The 22,491-nt window shown below is 47.8% G+C and overlaps 1 protein-coding gene across 4 annotated transcripts in view; it reads left to right on the top strand.

The window, feature by feature from the left end:
* GAB2 (GRB2 associated binding protein 2) overlaps positions 1–14,287 on the top strand; it is a 181,807-nt gene extending 167,520 nt beyond the window's left edge. For all 4 annotated transcript variants that reach the window (XM_048840633.2, XM_048840643.2, XM_075126281.1 and 1 more), the window contains 7 exons: positions 910–1,496; positions 2,546–2,640; positions 6,126–6,408; positions 8,808–8,898; positions 10,775–10,877; positions 12,082–12,207; positions 13,804–14,287. In XM_048840633.2, coding sequence (XP_048696590.1) covers positions 910–1,496; positions 2,546–2,640; positions 6,126–6,408; positions 8,808–8,898; positions 10,775–10,877; positions 12,082–12,207; positions 13,804–13,947 — 1,429 coding nt within the window. In that variant the 3' untranslated portion in view covers positions 13,948–14,287. The remainder of the gene's footprint in view (positions 1–909; positions 1,497–2,545; positions 2,641–6,125; positions 6,409–8,807; positions 8,899–10,774; positions 10,878–12,081; positions 12,208–13,803) is intronic.
* The last annotated feature ends 8,204 nt before the right edge of the window (positions 14,288–22,491 follow it).

Raw genomic sequence — 22,491 nt, 5'->3', positions numbered from 1 at the left:
CCAACAGCTGCTTCCTTTGTCTCTTCAGGTGCAGTGAATGCACTGGACAGGGAGGGAGAGAGAAGTGCTGGGGGGGGGGGGGTGTTGTCCTGTCCCTTTTTATAGTTTCAGTCCCCCTCTTGAAAAACATTTCCAGCTGAAACCCAGGAGACACAGAGTCTATGTGGAAGGATGTTCCCCACTGGGTTTTTTTTTCACCTGTTTGAACTTCCTTTGTTTTCCCTCCCTGTTTGATGACTCCGTTTACCACTTAAATGCAAATTTAGCAGAGCATACTTTCCTTTGTGTTAGGACAGACCTGTTTGCCAACTTCTGTTTGGGCGGGGCTGTGGGGTTTGGAACAGAGGGTAATAACATCACATAGGAAAATCTTATAACTTCACATACAATGTTGCCACACATATTTTATCAGGACAAGACTGACCTGCAAATTATGAGTTTCCCAATGGTACCTCACAAGGCACACTTTGTACAAAAATGACAACAATAGGGTGTGAACACAGGAGTGCATTCTGTCACAACCAAATCATACCTTCCACAGGGAAGGGCTCTGAATCGGACCATCAGGGAGGTGGAGTTTGTCCAGCCCTAGTACACAGCCAGGGGGCTGGCCCCCTACAGCTCAAATCCCAGGTTAACCATGAAAGCTCTGTGCCTCTGAATTCCCTTCCTGCTCCCCTCCTGTTGCTGCCCCCAGGTTTCCCCTCAGGGGATTTTGCTCTGTGGTGGAGCCAAGTGAGGCAGGTGTCTTTCTCCACTTGTACAGGCTGGGGAGGCACAGGGAGTGTAGCACGTGACTTGCCCATGATCACCGAGCAAGTCAGTGGCTCTCCAGATGCCCAGACCCCTGCTGTAGCCATTGGCCACACTGCCTCGGAGAGCTAAGCCACACCCTTTCCTCTTTCCTAGGAGCGCCAGTTTCTCCCAAGCCACAAGGTCCTCATTCTTCATGAAGAGCGACACGGCCGTTCAGAAACTCTCCCAGGGCAACGGACACTGTGTGAACGGGGTCGGCGGGCAAGTCCACGGATTCTACAGCTTGCCGAAGCCCAGCAGACACAATTCAGAGCTCAGGGACAGTGCCTACGACCTCCCGCGGAGCTTTGGCTCTTACACTCACACCAAAGCCAGCCTCACGGGCTCTGACACGGATAACGAGGAGGTCTATACCTTTAAGACTCCCAACAACACCCTGTGCAAGGAGTTTGGGGAGCTCTCCACGGACTCCTATGACATCCCCGTCACCCCTCTTTCTGTATACCAGATCCCAAGGACATTCACACTGGACAAGAACCACAACACGCTGGCCGTGGCCTCCAGTGATTCATCCGCTGCTCCCCCACCCCGGCCCCCTAAACCAGGGCAGATAGAGTCACGGTGGGGCAGCCCCCAGCAGCGCCCGCCGAATGGTGAAAGCATAGGTATGGTCTCCGTGGCGGCTACCATTCCCAGGAGGAACACGTTACCAGCAGTGGAGAACAGCAGACTACATCGAGGTAAGTGTTACATTTAAATGGGGGTGTGGTGGGGCAAGGCATCTTTTCCCCAGATATCAAGTTGAACAGTACAGCCAAAGATGCTGACTCCCTTAGAGAGAAGTGGAGCCAGATGCTCAGCCTGTGTAGATCAGCATAGTTCAACTGAAATCAATGGAGGTGCACTGGTTTATTCCAACTGAGCAGCTGGTGCTACATATTAAGGGGATGGACCTGTGGCATATATGAACACTCCTGAATTTTTGGGTATGTCCAAATTCTGTAGTTGGTTCTTGTCTGCATAAAGGGCTGAACCGAAACCCCAGATTCAGTCACCCCCAAACTTTGGGGAAGTTCAGATCTAGATCAAAACACCGCCTTTCAGGCCCATATTTTTCTCAGCTCCTGCCGGTACATTTGACTTTTAATTCAACGTATGGCCAATGTTTTCAAAAGCTGCCACTGATTTTGGAGGCCTCGAAGTTTGGGCGCCCAACCTGAGATAACTAAAGGTAATTTTCAGTGCTCTCCAGGCCTGATTTTCACAGCAGCTGCAGCTCCCATTGACTCTGACTGGAGCGGTGGTTCTTCAGCACCTCTGAAAATCAGAGTCGGTCCATCTCCAGCTGGACACACACACCATGCACTTTTTAAATGTTTAGTGTAAAGCTGCAAGGAACTAACTGGCCGAGGAGAATAGTTAATGTAAGGTGGGGCCTTTCCCTCCAGGACACCCATTCCAGGCTGAGCTAGGTCAGCTGCAGCCAAATGCTGTTACCACCCTCACTAGCCATCAGTGAGGATAAATGAATAAAATGGCTGTGGAGTACTTAGACCAACCTGTTTGAGATGGGATAGAAAAAAAAGAGAGAAGACTTGCACAGTTTCAGAACTCCTTGCGCAGATACCCATCCTCTGCTAACCTAAACACACAGCATTTACGGTATAGCAATAACCAGCCATAGTTAAAGGTGAGCTTTTGAGGGCTCCATGTGTCAGGGGCACTATTAGAACTAGAGGAGTCACAAGCAGGCGCCGTGTGTATTGTGAATCCATGATTTGTGTTTCAGCTTCTTCCTGTGAGACTTACGAATACCCCCAGCATGGTGGCAGCAGCACAGTTCAGTCAGCAGAGTCTGTGAATGACGGGTTCAACTCATATCTGGTAAGCTGATGCCACTATCACCCACTCGTCAGTGTGTGTCATGTGTCCCCCTCAGCCACAAAGGAAGTGAGTCTGCCATCCATTATGCAACACACACATTACATGCCCCAGGACTGGCTTTGCCTCCGGTACAATTCCGACCGGCCCCTGAATGCGCATGGAGGATGCCATTTTGTTCTACAAAATGACGTCCATACAAAGTACATGCCAGGTCATGCCTTCCATGGCAAGTGTAGAATTTTGTGCCTTACTGAAAATGTCACTGTGACTCCGCCACGGCTGCCAGCTTGGGGACCTAGGGCTTGAGCTGGCTCCATTGACTCAATGCAAGTTTTGCTTTGACTTCAGTGAAAGCAGAATTGAAGCCTTCGTCCTTCAGCTCATGCTGGAGCCCTGGAAGTCTGGTTCAATCCTGGTGATGACCAACTTAACAGTTGTTTCCTAGTAGCTAGATAAGCTCACACTATTGAGAACTGAGATTTGATTTGGATGCTTACACAAACCGTAAACATCCTGCGTTTTAACCATTCAAGCAAACTACCAATGGAAGTGGTGGATTCTCCATCTCTTGACGTCTTCAGGTCACGACTGGATGCCTTAATGGAAGATGTGCTTTAGCCCAGCACAAGTTATGCAGGGGTAACTGTGTGAAATGTAAGAGCCTGTGATATATAGGGGGTCAGACTATATGATTTAATGGTCTTTTCTGGAAATATAATCTATGAATCTGAATCTATGATTCTGCAGAGCTGGGCTGGAAATGTTGCCAACACAGACTCTATCATGAGAATTCTGATATTTCCTGCTTCCTTTTGAACTGGAAATACCATTAAACCAGCCTCTTGCACTGCATTTCTGTCATGGCTGGAGCCAGGACATGCAGAGATACATGAGAAACAGAGTTAGCTGAACTATTTTCTAACCTCCGAGAAGGTTCAGTTCAGTTTGAAGTTTGCGTGAGTTTATCTGGATGGATTCCACCATCCCATCTTTAATCCCCACCCTGAACTTGGAGCTCAGTGAGATGTTTTGATAAAGATCATTATCAGAGCTGTGTGCAAAATTCACAGTGGAAATGAAAAAGCTCATTTCTGAGTTTGCAGACCTTCTGCAATCATGCTCTGAGGCCACACAAACGGGTCCAGATCTGGGAATTCAAACCATCCTCCCAGCTCAATATCCTTGTGATACTCAGTGCCTAACTACAGCATCTTGAAAAGCCAGAGTTCCTGAGCTGGAGGAATTGAGATGCCGAGTTATTTACAGGCCATTATAGGGACACTGTAAATCCAGTCCACCTCACAGCAGGCTGTCCCAACCATCCCTGTAAGGGAGCCAGTGTCATGATGGGAGGTGGCTAAAGTGTAGTGGAAGGGCCAATGGATGGGCCCTGCCTTCCAAGAGAGGTAGAGGAATCTGATCATTCCTCATGTAGCGATGTCACATCCGGAAACTGGATAGAGTTGTGGTTGGAGACATGGTCACTAGAAATACTGATAATGGGAAATGTGGTGAGGTAGCCTTGTTTACTTCCCTACTGGCTGTGAAGTTGGGTCTCAATGGACATCTAGACGGACATCTAGACGAACATCCACAGAGTGCTGGGGAGGATCCTGTGGTTGTGGTACATATTGGTATAAATGACATAGGGAGGTGTAGGAAGGAGGTCTTGGAAGCTAAATTAGCATGCTGGGGTTAGCGCCACACCTGGGCCAGCTAGTCAGGGAACCATCAGGGTCTCAACGTGAGGATGAGAAGATGTTGTAGTGGGGAGGTTTAAATTTATTAGAGATTCCTTAAGGAAAGGAGGAGACCTGATACCAAAGGGATGGGTTTCACCTTAACCCAAGTGGAAACTAGCGCAGAGGGATTATTAAAACCAGGAGCTGGGGGAAAGCTGACAGGAGCTACGGAGCACTTGGGTCAAGCAAAGACACTCGCTAAGGAGGACAGAAAATGTCAGCTCCTTGGGGCAGGGATTGTTTTCTCTTTCCCTGTTTGGAAAGTGCCTAGCATACCTTAGGCAATGCTGGAAATCAATTGTAATATTAAAGGTAGCTCTGCTTCTCTCTAGCACTAAAGGCTAGCCCAGAAATTACAGCTGAATGGGAGCAAAGAAAGGTTGAGAATCAACACCAGAACTCCCCTGAACTGGGAACTGTTTGACGTTCAGATCCAAAGGCTGACGTGAATTTGGCAGCTTTGATCCCATCTCCAGTGTAAATGTCTGCTCACTGTGACAGGGAGGGATTCAGTGGTGAGCTGGAGCCGGTTCGCACCGGTTCTCTAGAACTGGTTGTTAAATTCAGAAGCCCTTTTAGAACTGGTTGTTCCGCTAGGGACAACCGGTTCTAAAAGGGCTTCTAAATTTAACCAGCCAAAAGTGGCGCCTTAGGCGCCGACTCCACGGGTGCTCCAGCCCTGGAGCATCCCCGGGGAAAATTTGGTGGGTGCAGAGCACCCATCAGCAGTTCCCCACCCCACCCCCGGCCCCAGCTCACCTCACCTCTGCTCCGCCTCCACCTCCTCCCGTGAATGCGCCGCCCCACTGTGCTTCTCTGCCCCCCAGGCTTCCTGCGAATCAGCTGTTCGCACGGGAAGCCGGGGCAGGCTGAGAAGCAAGCAGCAGCTTCACACTCAGGCCCAGGGAGGCGGAGGTGAGCTGGGGTGGAGGACGCGAGGAGGGCCACCCGCGCCGCAGCAGGTAACCCGGGGGTGGGGGGGTGCAGGGGAACCGTTCCCCGCCCCAGCTCACCTCCGCCACCCTCGGCCTGAGTGGGAAGCCACAGCCTGCTTCTCAGTCCTCCCCGGCTTCCCGCCAAACAGCTGATTCGTGGGAAGCTGGGGGCGGCGCGGAGAAGCAGAGCAGGGCGGTGGGTTCAGGGGAGGAGGCGGAGTGGAGCGGAGATGAGCTGGGGCCGGGCACGGGGTGGGGAGCTGCTGGTGGGTGCTCCGGAGCACCCAGGGCGTCGGCGCCTAAGGCGCCACTTTTGATGTGATCAGTGGGGAAGCGGCCGCTCCCCCTGCTCCCCCCCAGCTACGCTCCCCCGCCCCTAGGAACCAGAGGGACCTGCCGGATGCTTCCTGGGAGCTGCCCCAGGTAAGCACCACCGGGACTCCCTACCTCGCCCCCAGCAGGTCCCTCTCGCTCTTAGGGGTGGGGTGGGCACCCACTACGGTGGCCCATGAGACCCTTCTGCCCGGTTCTGGGGGCAGTCAGGGGACAGGGGAGGGAGGTGGATAAGGCAGGGGTCCCGGGGGGGCGTCAAGGAATGCGGGGCGGTTGGATGGGGCAGGAGTCCTGGGGGGCAGGGGTGGGCAACGACCCCTGCATGGGGTGAGGAGGGAACCCGTTGTTAAGTTTTTGGCAGCTCATCACTGGAGGGATTATACTCTGGAGTCTAGGCCACAGTGAGAATACTGCTGCTCGTATTCCATACCACACTAAATATCCTCTTGACCCTTGACTTCCCTGTGCTTTGCAGCAAGCCAGAGCCGCAGTGGCTCGCTCCCACAGTGCTGACTCCGAGGACAATTATGTCCCAATGAACCCAGGCTCCTCATCCCTGCTGAACATGGAGAAAGCGAATGACAATTCCCAGAATCTCTACATCCCCATGAGCCCTGGTCCACACCACTTTGACCTGCTGGGATTGTCCTCGACGACCCTCCCAGTCCATAAAGGAGGAGCCATTTCCCAGTGCCACAGGCGGCTGAGCGAAATCCAACCCCCTCCGGTCAACCGCAACCTCAAACCCGACCGGAAAGGTAAGACCAGTTCCTTGGACAGAAACTCCTGTACTTGAGGGGAATCTTCACAGGAACTCTGCCATGACTAATTATAATACTTCAGACAGCTGAATAGAAGTATCAGATTGTGCCACATAACCATGGGGGAACAGTGGTGCACAGCCTCCAGGCAAACACGGGGAAGGGCACTCACTGCCTTTCAGAGCCCTCCAGCACATATTGACTGCCACAGCCCTGTGCGGGGCACTGCTCCCTGCCCCAGCACAGCCAGCCGTCTGCACGGGCCACTATTAGAGCAACTCAGAAAACTACTTACGGAACAGAATATAAATGGCTAAAAAATTAAACTTTTTAACCTTTTTCCAAATCAAAATTTTGGGGCAAATTTTTGTTCCATGAGAAAGTTTGGTTTTTCAGTTTGAAGGGGCGGGGGGAGGGGTGAAGGGGGAACACTCAAGTTTTGGAATTTACCATGAAACAAAAATTCCAATTTCTGAGCAGCTCTAACCAGGATCTGTGTACAGAGCCTTAGCCCCAACCCCTCCCCACTCCTCTTCCATCTTCAGGGATGACACAACCTTCATAGCCCTTATGCACAATAAGTGGAGTTCTTCCTGGCCTTTACACAAGGCCCTATAATGGGGAAGGTCCTTGCTTCCCCCCTCCCCCCACATCCCCGCAGAAGAAATCTTTCCCATAGCAAGTAATCTGCATACCAAAAAATGTACCTTCAAATCATGTACTTGACACACCGGTCACGTGTTACTATGGGCCTACTAACAACCCCATTGTCTTCAAAGGGAGCTGGATCAGCGCTCCCTTTATAGCGGTGCATGGTCTCTCCCCAGAACCTGCCATTATACTGAAAGGTCCAAGTGGGAAATACAGAGCTCCATCCTCCTCATGTAGATTAGGCCACTGGGCACCACAGCTCTCTTTGAGAAGAAGGTGGTGTTGTGGTTAAGGCATTGGTGTCTGGCACTGTAGGTTCAAGCCCTGATTCTGTCTCCGGCTTCCTGTATGGGTAAGGCTCTTAGTCCCCCTCTGTGAAATGGGGATACCAGTTCTGTTTAGACTTGCAGCAGGGACTGTTTCTTGCTATGGGTACTTCTACCCTTGGAGCTGGCAGTGTAATTGAGGAAACATTCCCATGCTAGCTCTGACTGAGCTAGCGCACTAAAAATAAAGCGCAGCCCGTGGGAGGGGCTAGCTGCCCGAGGTACGTGCTTGTGCAGCGAACCAGGCTAGTTGCATTCTACTTTTAGCGCACTCGCTCCATCAGAGCTCACACGGGTATGTCTCCTTGTTCTGGAAGTTATACCTCCCGCTCAAAATGGAGACATACACTATGAGTATGTACAGCGCCTAGCACCATCTCTGTAGCCCCTGCCATAACACCAATAATCATCTGAGTTCAGGAAACAGCAGGAGACCTTTTAAGCTGTCATGTTTTTCGATTGTCGTAACTGATTAATTAACCATTTGCTTAAATTCACCATTTTGAAAATAAAAGAACAGACTGTAATTCAGAGCAACTTGGAAAGTCTCCTGGTTTCTCACACATTCAGATGGAAGCTGCAGCCTGGGTGTTGTACCGCCCAGTGCAGTGGAGATGAAATGCAGGAATTGCTGGGTAAATTCTCTTGCCTGTGTTACACAAGAACTCAGACTAGATGATCTAATGATCCCTTTTGGGTGTCAAATCTATGGCTCGGAGATACTGAATGTGTGAGGGTGCTGTTCAACAGGCATGAGGTGCCCAGAACATGACAGGATTAGGCCACTAGTCTGTGTTTTAAGAACATAAGAACAACCATACTGGGTCAGACCAATGGTCCATCTAGGCCAGTATCCTGTCTTCCAACAGTGGCCAATACCAGATGCTTCAGAGGGAGTGAACAGAACAAGTCAATTATCGAGTGATCCATCCCCTGTCGTCCACTCCCAGCTTCTGGCAGTCAGAGGCTTAGGGTCACCCAGAGCATGGGGTTACATCCCTGACCATCTTGGCTAATAGCCACTGATGGACCTATCCTCCATGAACGTATCTAGTTCTTTTTTGAACTCAGTTATACTTTTGTCCTTCACAACATCCCCTGGCAACAAGTTCCACAGGTTGACAGTGCATTGTGTGAAGAAGTATTTCCTTATGTTTGTTTTAAATCTATTGCATATTCATTTCACTGGGTGACCCCTAGTTCTTATGTTATATGAAGGGGTAAATACCTTATTCACTTTCTCCACACCATTCATGATTTTATAGACCTCTATAAAAGCGCGGGGGGGGGGGGGGGGGGGGGAATCATCCACATGGCTGTGGAGGCCTTTGCATTTTATTTTTTAAAAGATGGTGATTTAGTGTTAGGGAGAACTTAAAGAACATGTTCACTGATGAATAAATCCTCCTTCTGCGATAGCAAAGCCAACGCCTCTGGACCTGAGAAACAACACGGTCATCGATGAGCTTCCCTTCAAATCGCCCGTCACCAAATCTTGGTCCAGACCTATGTGAGTAGACTGGGGGGAGTCTTAACTCCTGCAACACCACCATGGGCCAAGCTCAGGCCGTGTCCACATTAGCTGGACTTACTTAGCTTCAGGGTGATAGATTGTGATGGCATAGCTAATTCACTAGGAGCCACATTCTAGTCTCAGTAATATCTATGTCATTCTGGAATATGGTTATTGCAGTCAATGGAGACGCTGGATTTACACCGGTGTGACTGAGAAGTAACTGACCCTAGATCTCCAGTGTAGTCAGCACCAAAAAGACCATTCGGGTTCTTGTTGTCCTGGTCTCTTTAACATCTCTTGCTGTTACGGGGATGTGTCTTCTATCTTGCAAGACTTGCATTTTGATTCTGAGCTGGAAATGGGCCCCAGCTGCAAAGTCTGGAGCCAGATCTGAACTTCCCTAAAAGCTTGAGGATGTCTGGATTCAGGGTTTTGGCTTGGTCCGTTTTATAAGCAGGGGCCAGCTGCAAAGTTTCAATCTGGATCAGACTTTCTCAAAGCATGGTGATGTTCAGATCTGAAATTACAGTCTTGGTCCCAATTCTAGCCCATCCAGAGAAATGCATCAGCATTTGCTAATTTTCTACCTGATGGTGTGATAAAACTCTGTGAATACAGGAGAATTGTCTCAAATTTGACATTGAAATCCAGTGCATTACAAAGTGCTAATTACTAACAAAAAGTCCAATGGTTAATCTCACTTGGAGATTGTTGCCTTTTTCAGAGTTGTGCATAACCCAAACCACACCTAAGTCAGTGACTTGATCCAAACTCAGAGCCAGGGTAGTCATTGGCTGGCTGAGGTTTACAAAATCTTTGAGTGAACCCAGACTCAGCTGAACCTGGAGTCAATATATGGTTTCATATCAAAACTAGCTGAAGCCCACAGTGTCAGTGCAAAACAGGATGGAACTCAAAAGGTTTTGACTGAGTTTTGCTTTGAGGGCCCTTAAAGCAAAGCTCAGCTGAGAGGAACTCTGCAAATTGAAACTAAAGAGCTTCATACCAAACCCTCTAAGCCAAAAGTGCCAGGATTCACACAACTCCAGTTCTGCCACTAATTCATAGTCTGACATTGTCCTATATGGGGACATTGGCTGTTATGACAGTTATAATAAATTGGATTGTTTGGAGACTGACTGCAGGGCATGAGAGCTGTGTGCTCAGATCACTACATTAGGAAACATACAGAGCTTGGGTTTTGATTGACAGGACGCCTGACCCCACAGCAGCTAATGGATTTTTCCCTTATCGACTAATTTTATGACCCTATTTTACTGCCTGGCAACCAATAGCTTTTTAAGATGGGAACTTCAGTAACAGACTCTGATTGCATTATGTTATTCCTTATGCAGTAATTAGATCTGGTTGACTGAAAACAAGATGAGGCCTTCAAGGTCTAGCCTGCCATCAAAATGCAAGTAGGCTACTGCACAGTAAACGCAAGCTTGAAGCTGTGATTAGTATGGAGGGGAAATGGCGCAAGAAGCTCGGGGGCTCTATGTGCCATCATATGGGGATTGCAATTAAATACATCCTGTGAGATAAAAGAGTTTATGGAGCCTGGACTCTAGTAATATGGTAGCAGGAGAATTGGGGCTACATAAAGAAACACGGTGATATTAAACAGAAATGAGGCAGAGCTAAAGGCCCAAATCTGGACCCTCCCTGGACTATGGGAAGGTTGGGTTGTGGAGACAAACTTTATAAATGGTCCTTCTTAAGTGGCACCAAAACCCTGGATTTCATTCATGAGCTGCAGGAAAGTTCAGACTTGGAGCCCAGCTCTGCAGCTCTGACCCATCCCTAGTAAGTGGTGAGCAGTGGGGTCCTGTGGCTGTAACTAACTCATTGGCACCTCTCATTGCAGCCAGACTTTCAACTCCAGCGCCTCACAATACTGCCGCCCGGTCTCCACCCAGAGCATCACCAGCACTGACTCGGGAGACAGTGAGGAAAACTACGTGGCCATGGTAAGTCCTGTTAGGACTGGCAAGCTACCTATGTCCTGCAGTGACTTGGGCTCTATAAATGCAAACCACGGTGTTTGCGACCGTGGTGTTAAAGATACTCAGATCTATGGTGATAAGGCCAGTATATATCCTTATACGGATTACAAGGTGGTTTTTTGTAACATGGCATTCTAACATGTATCTATATGAAACATCCTATTGTTTTTTAATTATTGTTTTACGTTGTGGAAGCAGAGAATGAGAGTGGACACAGACATACCGTGTGCTTCTCCCTCCCACACCAGAAAGCTCAAAAATGACCCTCCCTTTATTAAGTACTACTCTACATCATATCATGGTCCTCTCTGGGAACTGAAGGACCAAAAACTCTATTATTTTAATGCCATGCCACATTTTATTGTACCTGCTTATTTTTAGATTGATTTTTAGACCCTTCTCCCACAGGAAGTGCTGGCATTCTCTGACTGTGTGTGGGACAGGAGCCATCCATCTTGCCCCAGGCATGAAAAGACAGGTTCCCAGCTGCTATAACAAGTGACGTTGATGAGACAGGAGAATTTGTGTCTCTTACAACGCTGCTACCCCATGACCTATTATTAATCAATTGTATTAAAGCTTACACAGAGCTCTTTGTCATGCTGGGAAATGTATTCACAGTGTGTACACATTTCCCAGACCTGAAGAAGAGCTCCGTGTTAGCTCGAAAGCTTGTCTCTGTCAACAACAGAAGGTTCAATAAAAGATACCACCTCACCCACCTTGTCTCTCTAATATCCTGGGACCAACATGGCTACAGCACATTGCATACAGTTGTATTTAACACTGTTGATTAAATCTACCTGCAGTGCAGTGTAGCGAAGTGTAATGATGATTCTGGGCCCAATTATGGCCATGCTAAGGCCTCCTTCCAGCAAAGCACTTAAGCGTATGTTTAACTTCAGGCATGTGAGTAGTTCCACCAAAGTCAATGAGACTGCTCAGGTGCATCAAGTTAAGCATGTGATTTGGGCTATAGGACCCCACTGAATTCAGTCCACTGTGCTGTTCTCATGGCTCCTGACCCAAATTGCAGAGGGGTAAGTGAGGGGGGAATTCAGGCCAGGCTCTCCCTTAAAGTTCTACCAATGATGGATTTTGGTTTTAGGTCCCTTGTATTCTCCTTGTTTCATTAACCCTTTTTTCTCCCACCTCTTTCCCACATTAGCAAAATCCTGTTTCTGCTTCTCCGGTTCCTAGTGGCACCAACAGCCCAGCAGCAAAAAAGAGTTCAGGAAGTGTGGATTATCTAGCCCTGGACTTCCAGCCAAACTCACCTGGGCCACACAGAAAGGTATCTTGGTTTTTTAAAAAAATGTTTAATTAAATATTATATATTTTTAATGGTTTGAAGCCAGCTCAACAAACAACAGGGGCCCGATGTTCAGCGGCGATAAGGAGGCACTGCTTCAGTGATGTCAGTAGTGTTGGATCCATTTAATCCACCTGAGGATCTGGCCCTGTATATTATTCTAGGCCAAATTCTGCCCTTACTCACATACCTGCAGCTGCACTGGAGGTGTAACTAAGACCATTGGAGGCAATGGCTTTTATGGCTGTAAAGGAGAGCGGAATTTGGCCCACCTACTATAGATCCTATATTAGACTTAATTCAGCTTTCACTGAAGTCAATGGGAAGATGTCCCTTTCTATGGGAGCTGGATTAGATCCCCTCATTCCTTTCTTACATTTTCACATGCAGGATCTCCAAAGTGCCCTGGAGTAAATGATCCGAAATGACTTGTGATTTGGATGCCCAACTTGAGACACCTGGAAGGGGACTGCTTTTTAGAAAGTGCTGAGCACCTAACCATGGAAAATCAGGCTTCCCTTAAGGTGTATCAAATTGAGCATCAAAATCACAAGTCACTTTTGAAAAATGAAGTCCCTATCTATGAGCCAAATTCTGCAGAGCCAATTAAGATGCCGCCAAATGAGGACTAGCCAGATGGACCAGTGATGGGAAACATCAGCAAAATGGCTTCTAGGTAACATGTAATGGAGTTACTGGCTCTTCATTATGTTCAAATCTGCATCTTAAATACAACGCACCTGCATGGTGTATAGTGTCTTCCATGCCAACTACATACATTACAGAATACAACAATACACATACTAGAGAGGTGGCATAAAGCCACAAAAATCTAATCTGGATCCAGTTTAAGATTTTCTGAACCTCCAAAGTTTGGATCTGGGATTTTCGATTGTGTTTCTCCAAAAGAGTTACTCTGAAAAGCAACTATGTACAAACGGCATCTTCTCACTCAGCAGATCTGCTCCTTCTGTGAATTTGGAGCCACACCTGCTTCTTTGAATGACAAAAATAATCTTTTACTCCTTGTTAGCCCTGCAGAGCCAACACAGCTAAGAGATGGGGAGCTAGATTCTAGTCTTTCTACTGTGTCGCTAACAGTTGCATACTGAGAAGGAAAGAACCCAGTTGGACTCTCAGATCCCAGGCTGAGTTTGCAGCACTGGCAGTTAGAAAGCAATATTGTTTTGCTTGTAAACTGAGCACATTTGACACAGAGTCGCTGAGAGACAATAAACATGGAAGCCCATGGTATCATTTTTACACTCCTCTTTCAGACCAGGCTCTCACTTTGGGCCTGATCCAAAGCCTATTAAGTCAATAGGAGTCTTTTGATCAAGGCCTCATTAAAAAATAAGAGGGATCTTAAGAAGGCATTTGCAAGTAATGTAAATGAAGAGCTACCAAGGCTGAGATATAGGCAGGTGGTTCCAGATAGCAAGAGCTGCAGAGAAGAAGGCTCTTGCAGTACGAGTGGTGAGATTGTATGAGAGGACAGAGATGAGGCCAGCAGAAGCAGTGAAGTGGGCTAGATGTACTATCACTATGTCACTCTGTGTTCTCCTCCCCTGTACCCAGCCCTCCACATCGTCAGTCGCCTCAGACGAGAAGGTCGATTATGTGCAGGTTGACAAAGAGAAGACACAAGCCCTGCAGAACACCATGCAGGAGTGGACCGACGTCCGGCAATCAACAGAGCCCATTAAGAGCATGAAGCAGTAATGGACGGGGCAGATGGGGACAGCCATCCAGACAGGCAAATGTCCAACGGGTTTTCCCAGGCTGGGGTTCCCCTGGGTATGCGAGCTCACTTTGGGGTTGCATTTCTACAGTACAGTTGTTTGGGTCTTTTTTTTTTTAAGAAACTTAATTTCAGGGGAAGACTTGGCAGATATTGTTTGCCAGTGACAAAGACCAATTACTTGCAGTGGCTGGGTTTGTGCTGTTACTTTAGCGGCTGGATATACTGTTTAGGAACTTAAAACTTAGCAATACTGGGCTCACAAATGCCCTGCATGTCTTTTGCTTACAGCTGTTATTAAAGCCACCTTGTACCTGCTAACACTGTAGTATCTCTCTCAGTCTTCTTCCGTACTGTACACCTGAACTGTGCCGAACGTATACTGCTTTGGTGGCGTCCTTTACAGGACACGGATTCCCGCTCCATACCATATGGTGGTCCTGACCTCTTCAACCTCTTTAAAAACAATGGGCAACCGCCAGGTCTAATTTGTACTCGTTTTATTATCAAATCGCTTGTAAATAACAAACTGACATGCATTTGTAACCTGGCACGTCTCCATCAGGCGGCATGGCTTGCATGCCAATACCTGTGGCCATTCTGCAGCTTGTAAAGCACCCAGACTGACCGACTGGTTGAGACAACCTTAGACCTCCAGGGCTAATCGCCCCTCCCCCACAGCACACACATAATGTATCAAACAGCAAGATTTACTAAGGTGCCTCTTCTTTTTAAATGGGTATTGTTGGCGGGGTGGAGTTCAAAGCTCCCCAAAATTAAAGGGCTGGCAGGAGCAGCTTGTGAAAGCAGAATTAAAGGACTAGAGGCTTGAACCCAATGGGAGTCCTTTCACTGACTTCAATAGGCTCTGGATCTGGCCCTGAGGGCCAACTTCTGCCCAGGGCAGCAGCATTTGCAGCCCCATTGGGAGACAATTCTGCTGCCGTTGAAGTCAGCAGAAGCTTTGCCATTGATTGCAATGGGAGCAGGAAAAGGCTCCCCTGAGTCTGAGTGGAGAATTAGGCCCATGTGTGACTTGTATGGCTTAATGATGAGTACGAGGGATGGCATATAAGGCTGTCGACAAGGATCTGGAGAGCGTAAATACTGTACCAAGGAAGGAGTGGAACTGTTTAAGAGGCCCAAGGAGGTAGAGCTAGGTGTGTAATGCAATGGAGTTGAGTGAAAGAAATTTAGGCTACTGGTGAGATCTTCAACTGGGGAATAGTCTCCCAAGAGGAGTCAGGGCAGTCCCATCACCTGAGTAATTTAAAACTGGCTCAAATAAAGCAGTGAAGAACGTGCTGTAGGAAACAACTGTGCACTGGGCCCTAAGAACTGATCTGTGCCTTCTTCCCCCATCTCTAGTTGCCTCAGTCCTGTGGTTTGCACAGTGCGCTGCCTCAACACTGAGTCAACACTACAGTAGCAATTGATGTTGATGAAATTAGCAATCCTCAGCTCTAATGAACAATGAGCACCTAGAGACATAGGGCGGTGAGCTGCAGGGTCTTGTCTGATCCAGCACTTTGGGTTCATCTTCTTCTAAGCACTTGCCCCTCTGAGAGGAGTGAGAAGGAAAGGAGAATCTATTGCCTGGATAATAATCGGTAAACGCATGGATAACAATCCATGATGCCGTAACAATATGGAGGAACAACGATTGACATTTAATGGTCTGATTGCCAAACAAAATGCTAGAAACATGCTAACCACTGATTTGGACAAACAGCATTGCTATAAGCTAAGAGTTAACAGAAGGATAAACCAAGAGGTTAAGATAATAAACGCAATGATTAAAGAACTCAGAGTACCTATTCTGCCCCTACTCCTCCCCCCTCCCACTGGCGGCAGGGATGGATGACAAAGAGTGAGATTTTCAAATGGGCCTAAACAAGTTAGACACTACAGCTGGCCAGAAAATGGAAATCCATTTCCATGAAAAAGTTCATTTTTTAAATTTTTTATACTTGTCCTGAATTGGGATCAAAAGTCCAAAATAACATTTTCACAGGAAGGGATTTTCAGGAAATCAGAGGGAGAACTGAAAACGGCATTTTTTGGCTTCCCATCTGCCCACCCAGGAAGAAAGCGAAACAGCAGAAGCCTTCCAGGCCCACAGCCGGGGAAGTGACATTTTGATTTTTCCAAATGGAGAATTGAAAAATTTTGGCAAAATTGAAATTTTCCCACAGAAAAAAAAATTGTTTTTTGAAAAAAGGGCATTTTCCATCAGAAAACCATTCTGATGGAAAATTCTCAACCAGCTCTATCAGGCACCCAGTGCCCACCGAATGTGCTAACTCTGGCTGAGTAACATTTGTGGGGGATTGTCAAGAGAACATCACATATATATTGTGTGACACTGACGCAAAAGCAGTAGAATAGTGAACATTGCAAGGCTGGTTCTAAAGTCATAGTGGTGCCAATCCTGGTTCTTTGACTGTAGCCAGCACTACAATGATGCATACACAAACAGCATGCCTGTGAGGCAGTTATCATGATGGATGGCCAATATACCTCTATAAAATCGTGCACACATCATGAATACAAGTAAGAGCTGTGCATTTCCTTGCAGCCTCGTGCTCAAATGACTGCCAAGCTGTAGGTGTGCTGAACTAAAGCCACATACAGACACTGCCATCATCAGCAGGGGATAGAATGCAGAACTGCCAGCAACAAAAACACAGGTCCCTACCACGTGAGCAAGAGGAGTTTCTCCATTAATAGTAAGTAGCTGGCTACTCTAGTCACAAGGGCTAGCTATGAGATGGAGGCATGATAACACACATGCACACACACATAGAACCAGTGTATTACAAATGCACGGTCATACCATGATACTTGCAAACACTTTCAAATTGGAATGCCAATTAAAAACAAACCCAAAGCCCGATTTTTAAAAGACACACAGTGAAATGTACAAGAGCACACCACAAATAATATAGCCCAGGCTGACACTGTAACCGACGCCATTCACATTTCTCCAATGCCTTCATTACACGTTACACAGGCATTTGCCTGAATTGTATAACTCCTGGTGCAATCCTGGAAGCATCATTATGAACGACACTAGGCCAAATAAAATGTATCACCTGGTACTATGGGGCTTTGGGGTGCTCCCACTGTATGCAGAACAATACACATGAAGGCTGAACGCTCTCTGCTCCCCAGGTAGGGCTGAGGTCTGTTGGCAGGGCAGGATGGCGGTAAACCTGTGCCCCTGGCCCGTGCATCCATAGAGAATGTCTGTTTCCAGGACTAACCATCTGGAGCCTTTTAACAGACATTAATTAATTCTCCCTGAGCCTGTACTGACTTATTCACATTTAGTGTCTGCTCCAGAACGGGTGACAAACAGTGTCAAGCTCTCTCCCAATAGTCTATAGTCAGCGAGCTTCATCTCAGGGGTCATTCCATCCAAGGGCTTCATGGTAGCTGTCTGGGTGGAATTTGTCCCTGCGCAGAGGGCCAGCATGGGGGTCTATGTCCCGCCTAAGCCCTACTTTGAGATAGGGTCCTGCTGTGAAATTGAGGTCTAGCCTCGCCTCCTGGCTCCAAAGGGCAGGGATGTTTGGCTCCAGGTTTTTGTGAGCCCAGTCAATGTGCTCGCTATGAGGAATGCCTTGGAAGGAGAGTTAAAATACCAAGCCATGTTTACACATCGAGAGGGGGCTCATACAACCCAAACCATTGTCAACAGTGGAGCTACACCTGGTTATCGGCCAGTGTAAATAATAGGAGAATCAGACCCATCAGGTGCTTTAGCCATTCAACCCAGGACAGAGGACCCAGATGAAGGCCCTCAGTGGGGTGCAGGGCTTTGTCTGGACTTTCTAGTTTGGGGTGCATTGCACTTTGAGTGGGGAGCGCAGCATTGCCAACGTGTTTGTTCTTTTTCAGTTTTTAAATAAAGTTCCTTCAGCATCAACAAGAAACCAATGTCACTGCAACACTTTTAATAGTGGGGGTGCTGAAAGCCAGCCCCCTTTCCCCTGTCTGCCCCCCCATCCCACCCCCAGAGCTGGGGCCAGAAGCAGGGTCGTGTCTCCAGGAGGGGGGACCCAGACAGGGGTAAGGGGGCTGAGGCTGGGGGTAGGCACGGGGCCAGGAGAGGAGCCTAGGGTGTGGGGCCAGCAGCCAGGACCCTGAGCGCGGGGCTGGGAGCAGAGCCTGGCAGAAAACCTGGGGGTGCTGCAGCACCCCCTGCACCCCTAGTTGCCGCACCTATGCAAGCAACAAAGTAATTATTGCTTATTATTATTGTTTGGGCATTAACAGCTCTTCCAGATCTGCCCCTCCCCGCATCCTGCAATGAGCACGGCATGACCCAAATGGATCCCATTGTAGGATGCTGCTCTTTGAGAACATTGTGCTGCCTTGCAAAACTGTCCTGAAATTTTACCAACCCAGGCACATCGTCTACTCTCGTTCCCTTTACCCTGCAAAAGGCTGATGATCATGAAAAATCTATTAGGAAATTTTGCAAGGCTGCCATGATGGTATTTTACAGGAAAAATAAAGCAGGTGTCATAATGGGTCCAAATAAAAAGAATACTAATCACTGTGGTGTTGCAGGAAAAAGCTAATCGAAGGGGCCAGCGTAGATCTCTGTCTTTCATAGGATTGTGAGGGCTTTATTGCCAGCAAGCTACTCTGTCCCGGAAAAAAGCATCTGACTCTTTCTGCCATGAGACAATGCAAGAAGAGCATGATATGTTGCACTTCTCTAGCTCCTTTCATCGTAGAGCTCAGTGGGCTTGGTCCAAAGCCCACAGACATCAGTGTAAAGCTTCCCATTACATTCAATAGTCCCATGAACAGGATCTTGGCACCCCGTGTCGTCTAAACATTGCAGCACTGTGGTACTTCTTGAGACCCAGGAAGTGGAAATAAATGGAAACAAAAGCAAAACTGATTCAGCCCTTCTCATTGGGATTTGCAAAATGTAACAACAAAAATGGCATACACACTGGGAAGCATTTTTAAAATTCTTTCAATTTTAATGCTTTAAAAATATTATCATTAACACAGACAAGACTCTTTTTTTAACACGATATGATTATTGGCCTCACAATGTCCCTTTAATTTATTAACCCTTCAGGTTCATTTCACCCACCAGCAGACTGCAGCCACCGCTGGTGTGCATCATAACAACTATTTTAACAGCACACAGCAGTACCACCCCACATTTTAGGACAGGCAGGCCTCTCAAAAAAATGTGATTATTACAGAGCTGAAACTGAAGTCAGCTTCAGACAGGAAACATATAAACTATTGGGCCTGATCCAAAGCCCATTGAAGTCAATAGAAAGACTCCTATTGACTTGAATGGATGTGAGAACAGGTTCTATGCTCATAGTTAATGGATACACGCCCTACCTGTGTGACTTGTAGCCTGCGTGCACATATACTCAGAGCTTTGGGCATTCACCAGAGGATGCATGATCAGAAATTTATTTTCTTTTCACATCTGCGAGGCTGGAGAGAAGTTGAACTTGCCAGATGGCCACATGCTATTTGGATGCTACTGTATATACTGAAAGTCAGGGAGCTGAAACAGAAACAGCCTTTGGCATGTTATGACTGATGTCAGTGGCAGGACGGCTAGAATAGCAGCTGAGCTGTTCTGTGTGGCAGTCCCATTGTGCCAATGATTGCTTTAATTCCACACCAGAACATTCAGTCAAAGGCAAAAATCTCTAATGTAACACTGTTGTGACTGGGAACAAGACTTGGAACTGGTGATCAAAGTTTCCCACCTTGTCCAAGTAAATTTTTAGTACATATGTGTGTGTGTTCAGATTTACTTTTAAGGCAGCTACAGACATCCTGAAACTGCTGGGTGCCTCTGCTGCTCTGCTCACGGGTGAGCACTCATTATGTTCTCCCTTTCAAGTTGTTCAGGAAGGAGGCACGTTCCTCACACCTTCGTTGCACAGTACTGTGCACGTAGTCAGTGCATACTCAATAATAACCTGCATGCTCTGTACATTATGGTGCTCTGCCTTCAAAGAAAGGCACTTTTAGGGGCCGAAGTATGTTGACCTGCTATCGGTGGCTGCCTTGACAAAAGAACTCACTCCTGGTGTTCAATCCCTGGTGAATGTTTGTGCAGCATTTCTGCTTAACCCAGCCTGAAAACCAACGGCTTTAAATGCATGGGCATCAACGACGTTGCCCAGAGGGAATTGGTCTATTGCGTCCCATCTGCACTGGGACAGCCAAGGAAGAGTGGCTTCTTGGTTAGATCTGGGTATTTTAGGGAGCTCAATGCATTGAAAATAATTAATCTTAACTGCAAATGAAAGGCTTGGCCTGATTCTCATGCCAAGGCCTCCCGTCTTTGTCATCCCACCTAGAAAAAAATGACATGTGGTGATGAAGAGAGGTTGAATTTTTGTCAAGCACTGTGTCATTTTTCTTATTGTTATGATATAACAATATCCTGGCACAAAACCCTCAGCCATACCGTGCTCAGCAGATATTTTTTAAGGACGCATGTATCCGAAAGCACGTATCACTTCTCGCAAGTTACCAGCTATGAGCTATCCACGCCCTTGGACTCCATTAACTGCCTGTAGCTGATTTGCTTAGGGTTGACATTCAGTGTTGGGTGGGAAATGAATTGCTTGCTGCTAGAAATGGCTTTGGGTTATAGAGTTAGGCTTACGCTGAAGTAGGAGAAAGAAAAGGAGTGGGTGTATTGTACAGGGGAGGAGTGGCGTGATTCACAGACAGAGCCCAGCTCTCGCCCTGTACAGTGTGGTTGCTGTCGGCTGGGGTTTGGGATGATTTAAGTCAAGCCAGATGAATTTAGAATGCTGTGCTTAGTCATGGACACCAGCCATTTAAAGGGTTCCCTGGCCTGTCTCTCTGGGGAATTATGTAAGAGGAGGAGCAGGTCCTAAGGGTCTGAGAGTAGACCTGGATATTAGGCCCATCCTGGTGCTGACACTTAACCCCTTCCTTTGGGACCCCCTCTGCCTGAGTTTCCCCCAGGAATAATAAGGGGTCAGCAAAACATACCTGACTCACAGGGATGCGGTGAGGATTGCTAATGAGTTAAAGCCCTTTGAAAACACAGGCCCTGACTCTGCAAAGGGCTGAGCACCTTCAGCTCCACCATTGATTTCAGTGGGGAGCTGAACTTGCTTGGCATCCTGCAAGTTTAGCCCCATCCAGCTGTGGGCCCTTATCCCATGAAGTTCAGGTGAGCTGGTCCTACAGAACGCCAGCTGTAAGCAAGTGCACACTTGGTAACAGCCCAGAGGTGGCCAGTGAGGAGCCCTCACCAATAGACAGTATGGCACAGAGGCGCAGATTCTTAGAGGTGCTTTGGAATAGGGATAAACAGCCGCCCAGGTATCTGCATGGGAATGTTGTAGCATTCCAGGTGATCCCGTTTCTGTGTCCCCTTTGACTGTGAGGAGATAACATGGCTGAGACTCGGCGTGTAGTTCCAGAGCTTCGTTCCGGGCCAAGAAGGGCTCTTCTCCCTCTGCCCAGTCTCCTGTGAGGAAAGAGGCCAGAGGCCATGCAATTCCTTCAAAGCCACTGAGATGTAGAGGAGTCTTTCCACCCTCCCAGCAGTCAGCTCAGAGGGAGGAGAAGCCCCAAGCCCAGACCTGGCACAAGGGGAGTCGCCCCACAATGTCTGTATCAGCAAGATGAGCAGGGACTGGGAGTCAGGAGACCTGGCTTCTCGCCTCAGCTGAGCCAGCCACTCTCTGTAGCCTTGAGCAAGTCTCTTGGGGTCTGTATACACTGTGATAAAAAAACCTATGGCACCGAGTCTCAAGCCCTGGGCAGCTGACTCAGGCTCCGGCTGCTGAGCTAAAAATAGCAGTGTAGATGTTCGGGCTCTGAGCTCCTCACCCACTTGCAAGGTCTCACAACCCAAGCTCCAGCCCAAGCCCGAAGGTCTACCCTGCAAATTGATAGTCCCACAGCCAGCGTCAGCTGCCCCAGGCCAGCTGCAGCCATGCTGCGGCGTATTTGTTGCTGTGTAGACTTACCCTTACTCTTGCTGTGCTTCAATTGCCTGCCACATAAAATGGGAAAGGTGACTGGACGGGCCTCAGTAAAGTACACTGAGATGCACAGGCAGCTGGTGCTGTGGAAGTGCACGTTGTTATTATTATTGATTGATTGCCCGTTGCATTATTGGGTGACGTGTTGTGAGTGGGCAACTTTGGGATGTGATGTCAGGAAGTGGGGGTCACAGTTATTTCATGACCCCCCTGCAGCTCTGTTCAGTTACCCGGTGGTTCCCCTAGTTTTGAGTGCACATGGAAACCAAATGGTGAGAGACAGGTGTTAGTTAGTGTCTCTTGCTGTGAAGGGTTTTTGGTGCTTTAAAAGAAGCCAGAGAAATCTCCCAAATCTCTAGAGCATGCCTTCTGCCCCAGGCGCAAGAGAACAGGCTGGCTTCTGCAGAGGCAGAATTCACATGTTGATTCAATGGTGTTACACTCATTGTATCCCATCTTATGATGTAGCTAATCTGCTAAAAGCATGAAGTT

Source organism: Caretta caretta, chromosome 1 (genome assembly GCF_965140235.1).
Source record: "Caretta caretta isolate rCarCar2 chromosome 1, rCarCar1.hap1, whole genome shotgun sequence".
In the NCBI taxonomy this organism is placed as follows: domain Eukaryota; kingdom Metazoa; phylum Chordata; order Testudines; family Cheloniidae; genus Caretta; species Caretta caretta.
Note: the sequence above shows the minus strand (reverse complement) of the source record. Positions and strands in the feature narration are given on the sequence as shown.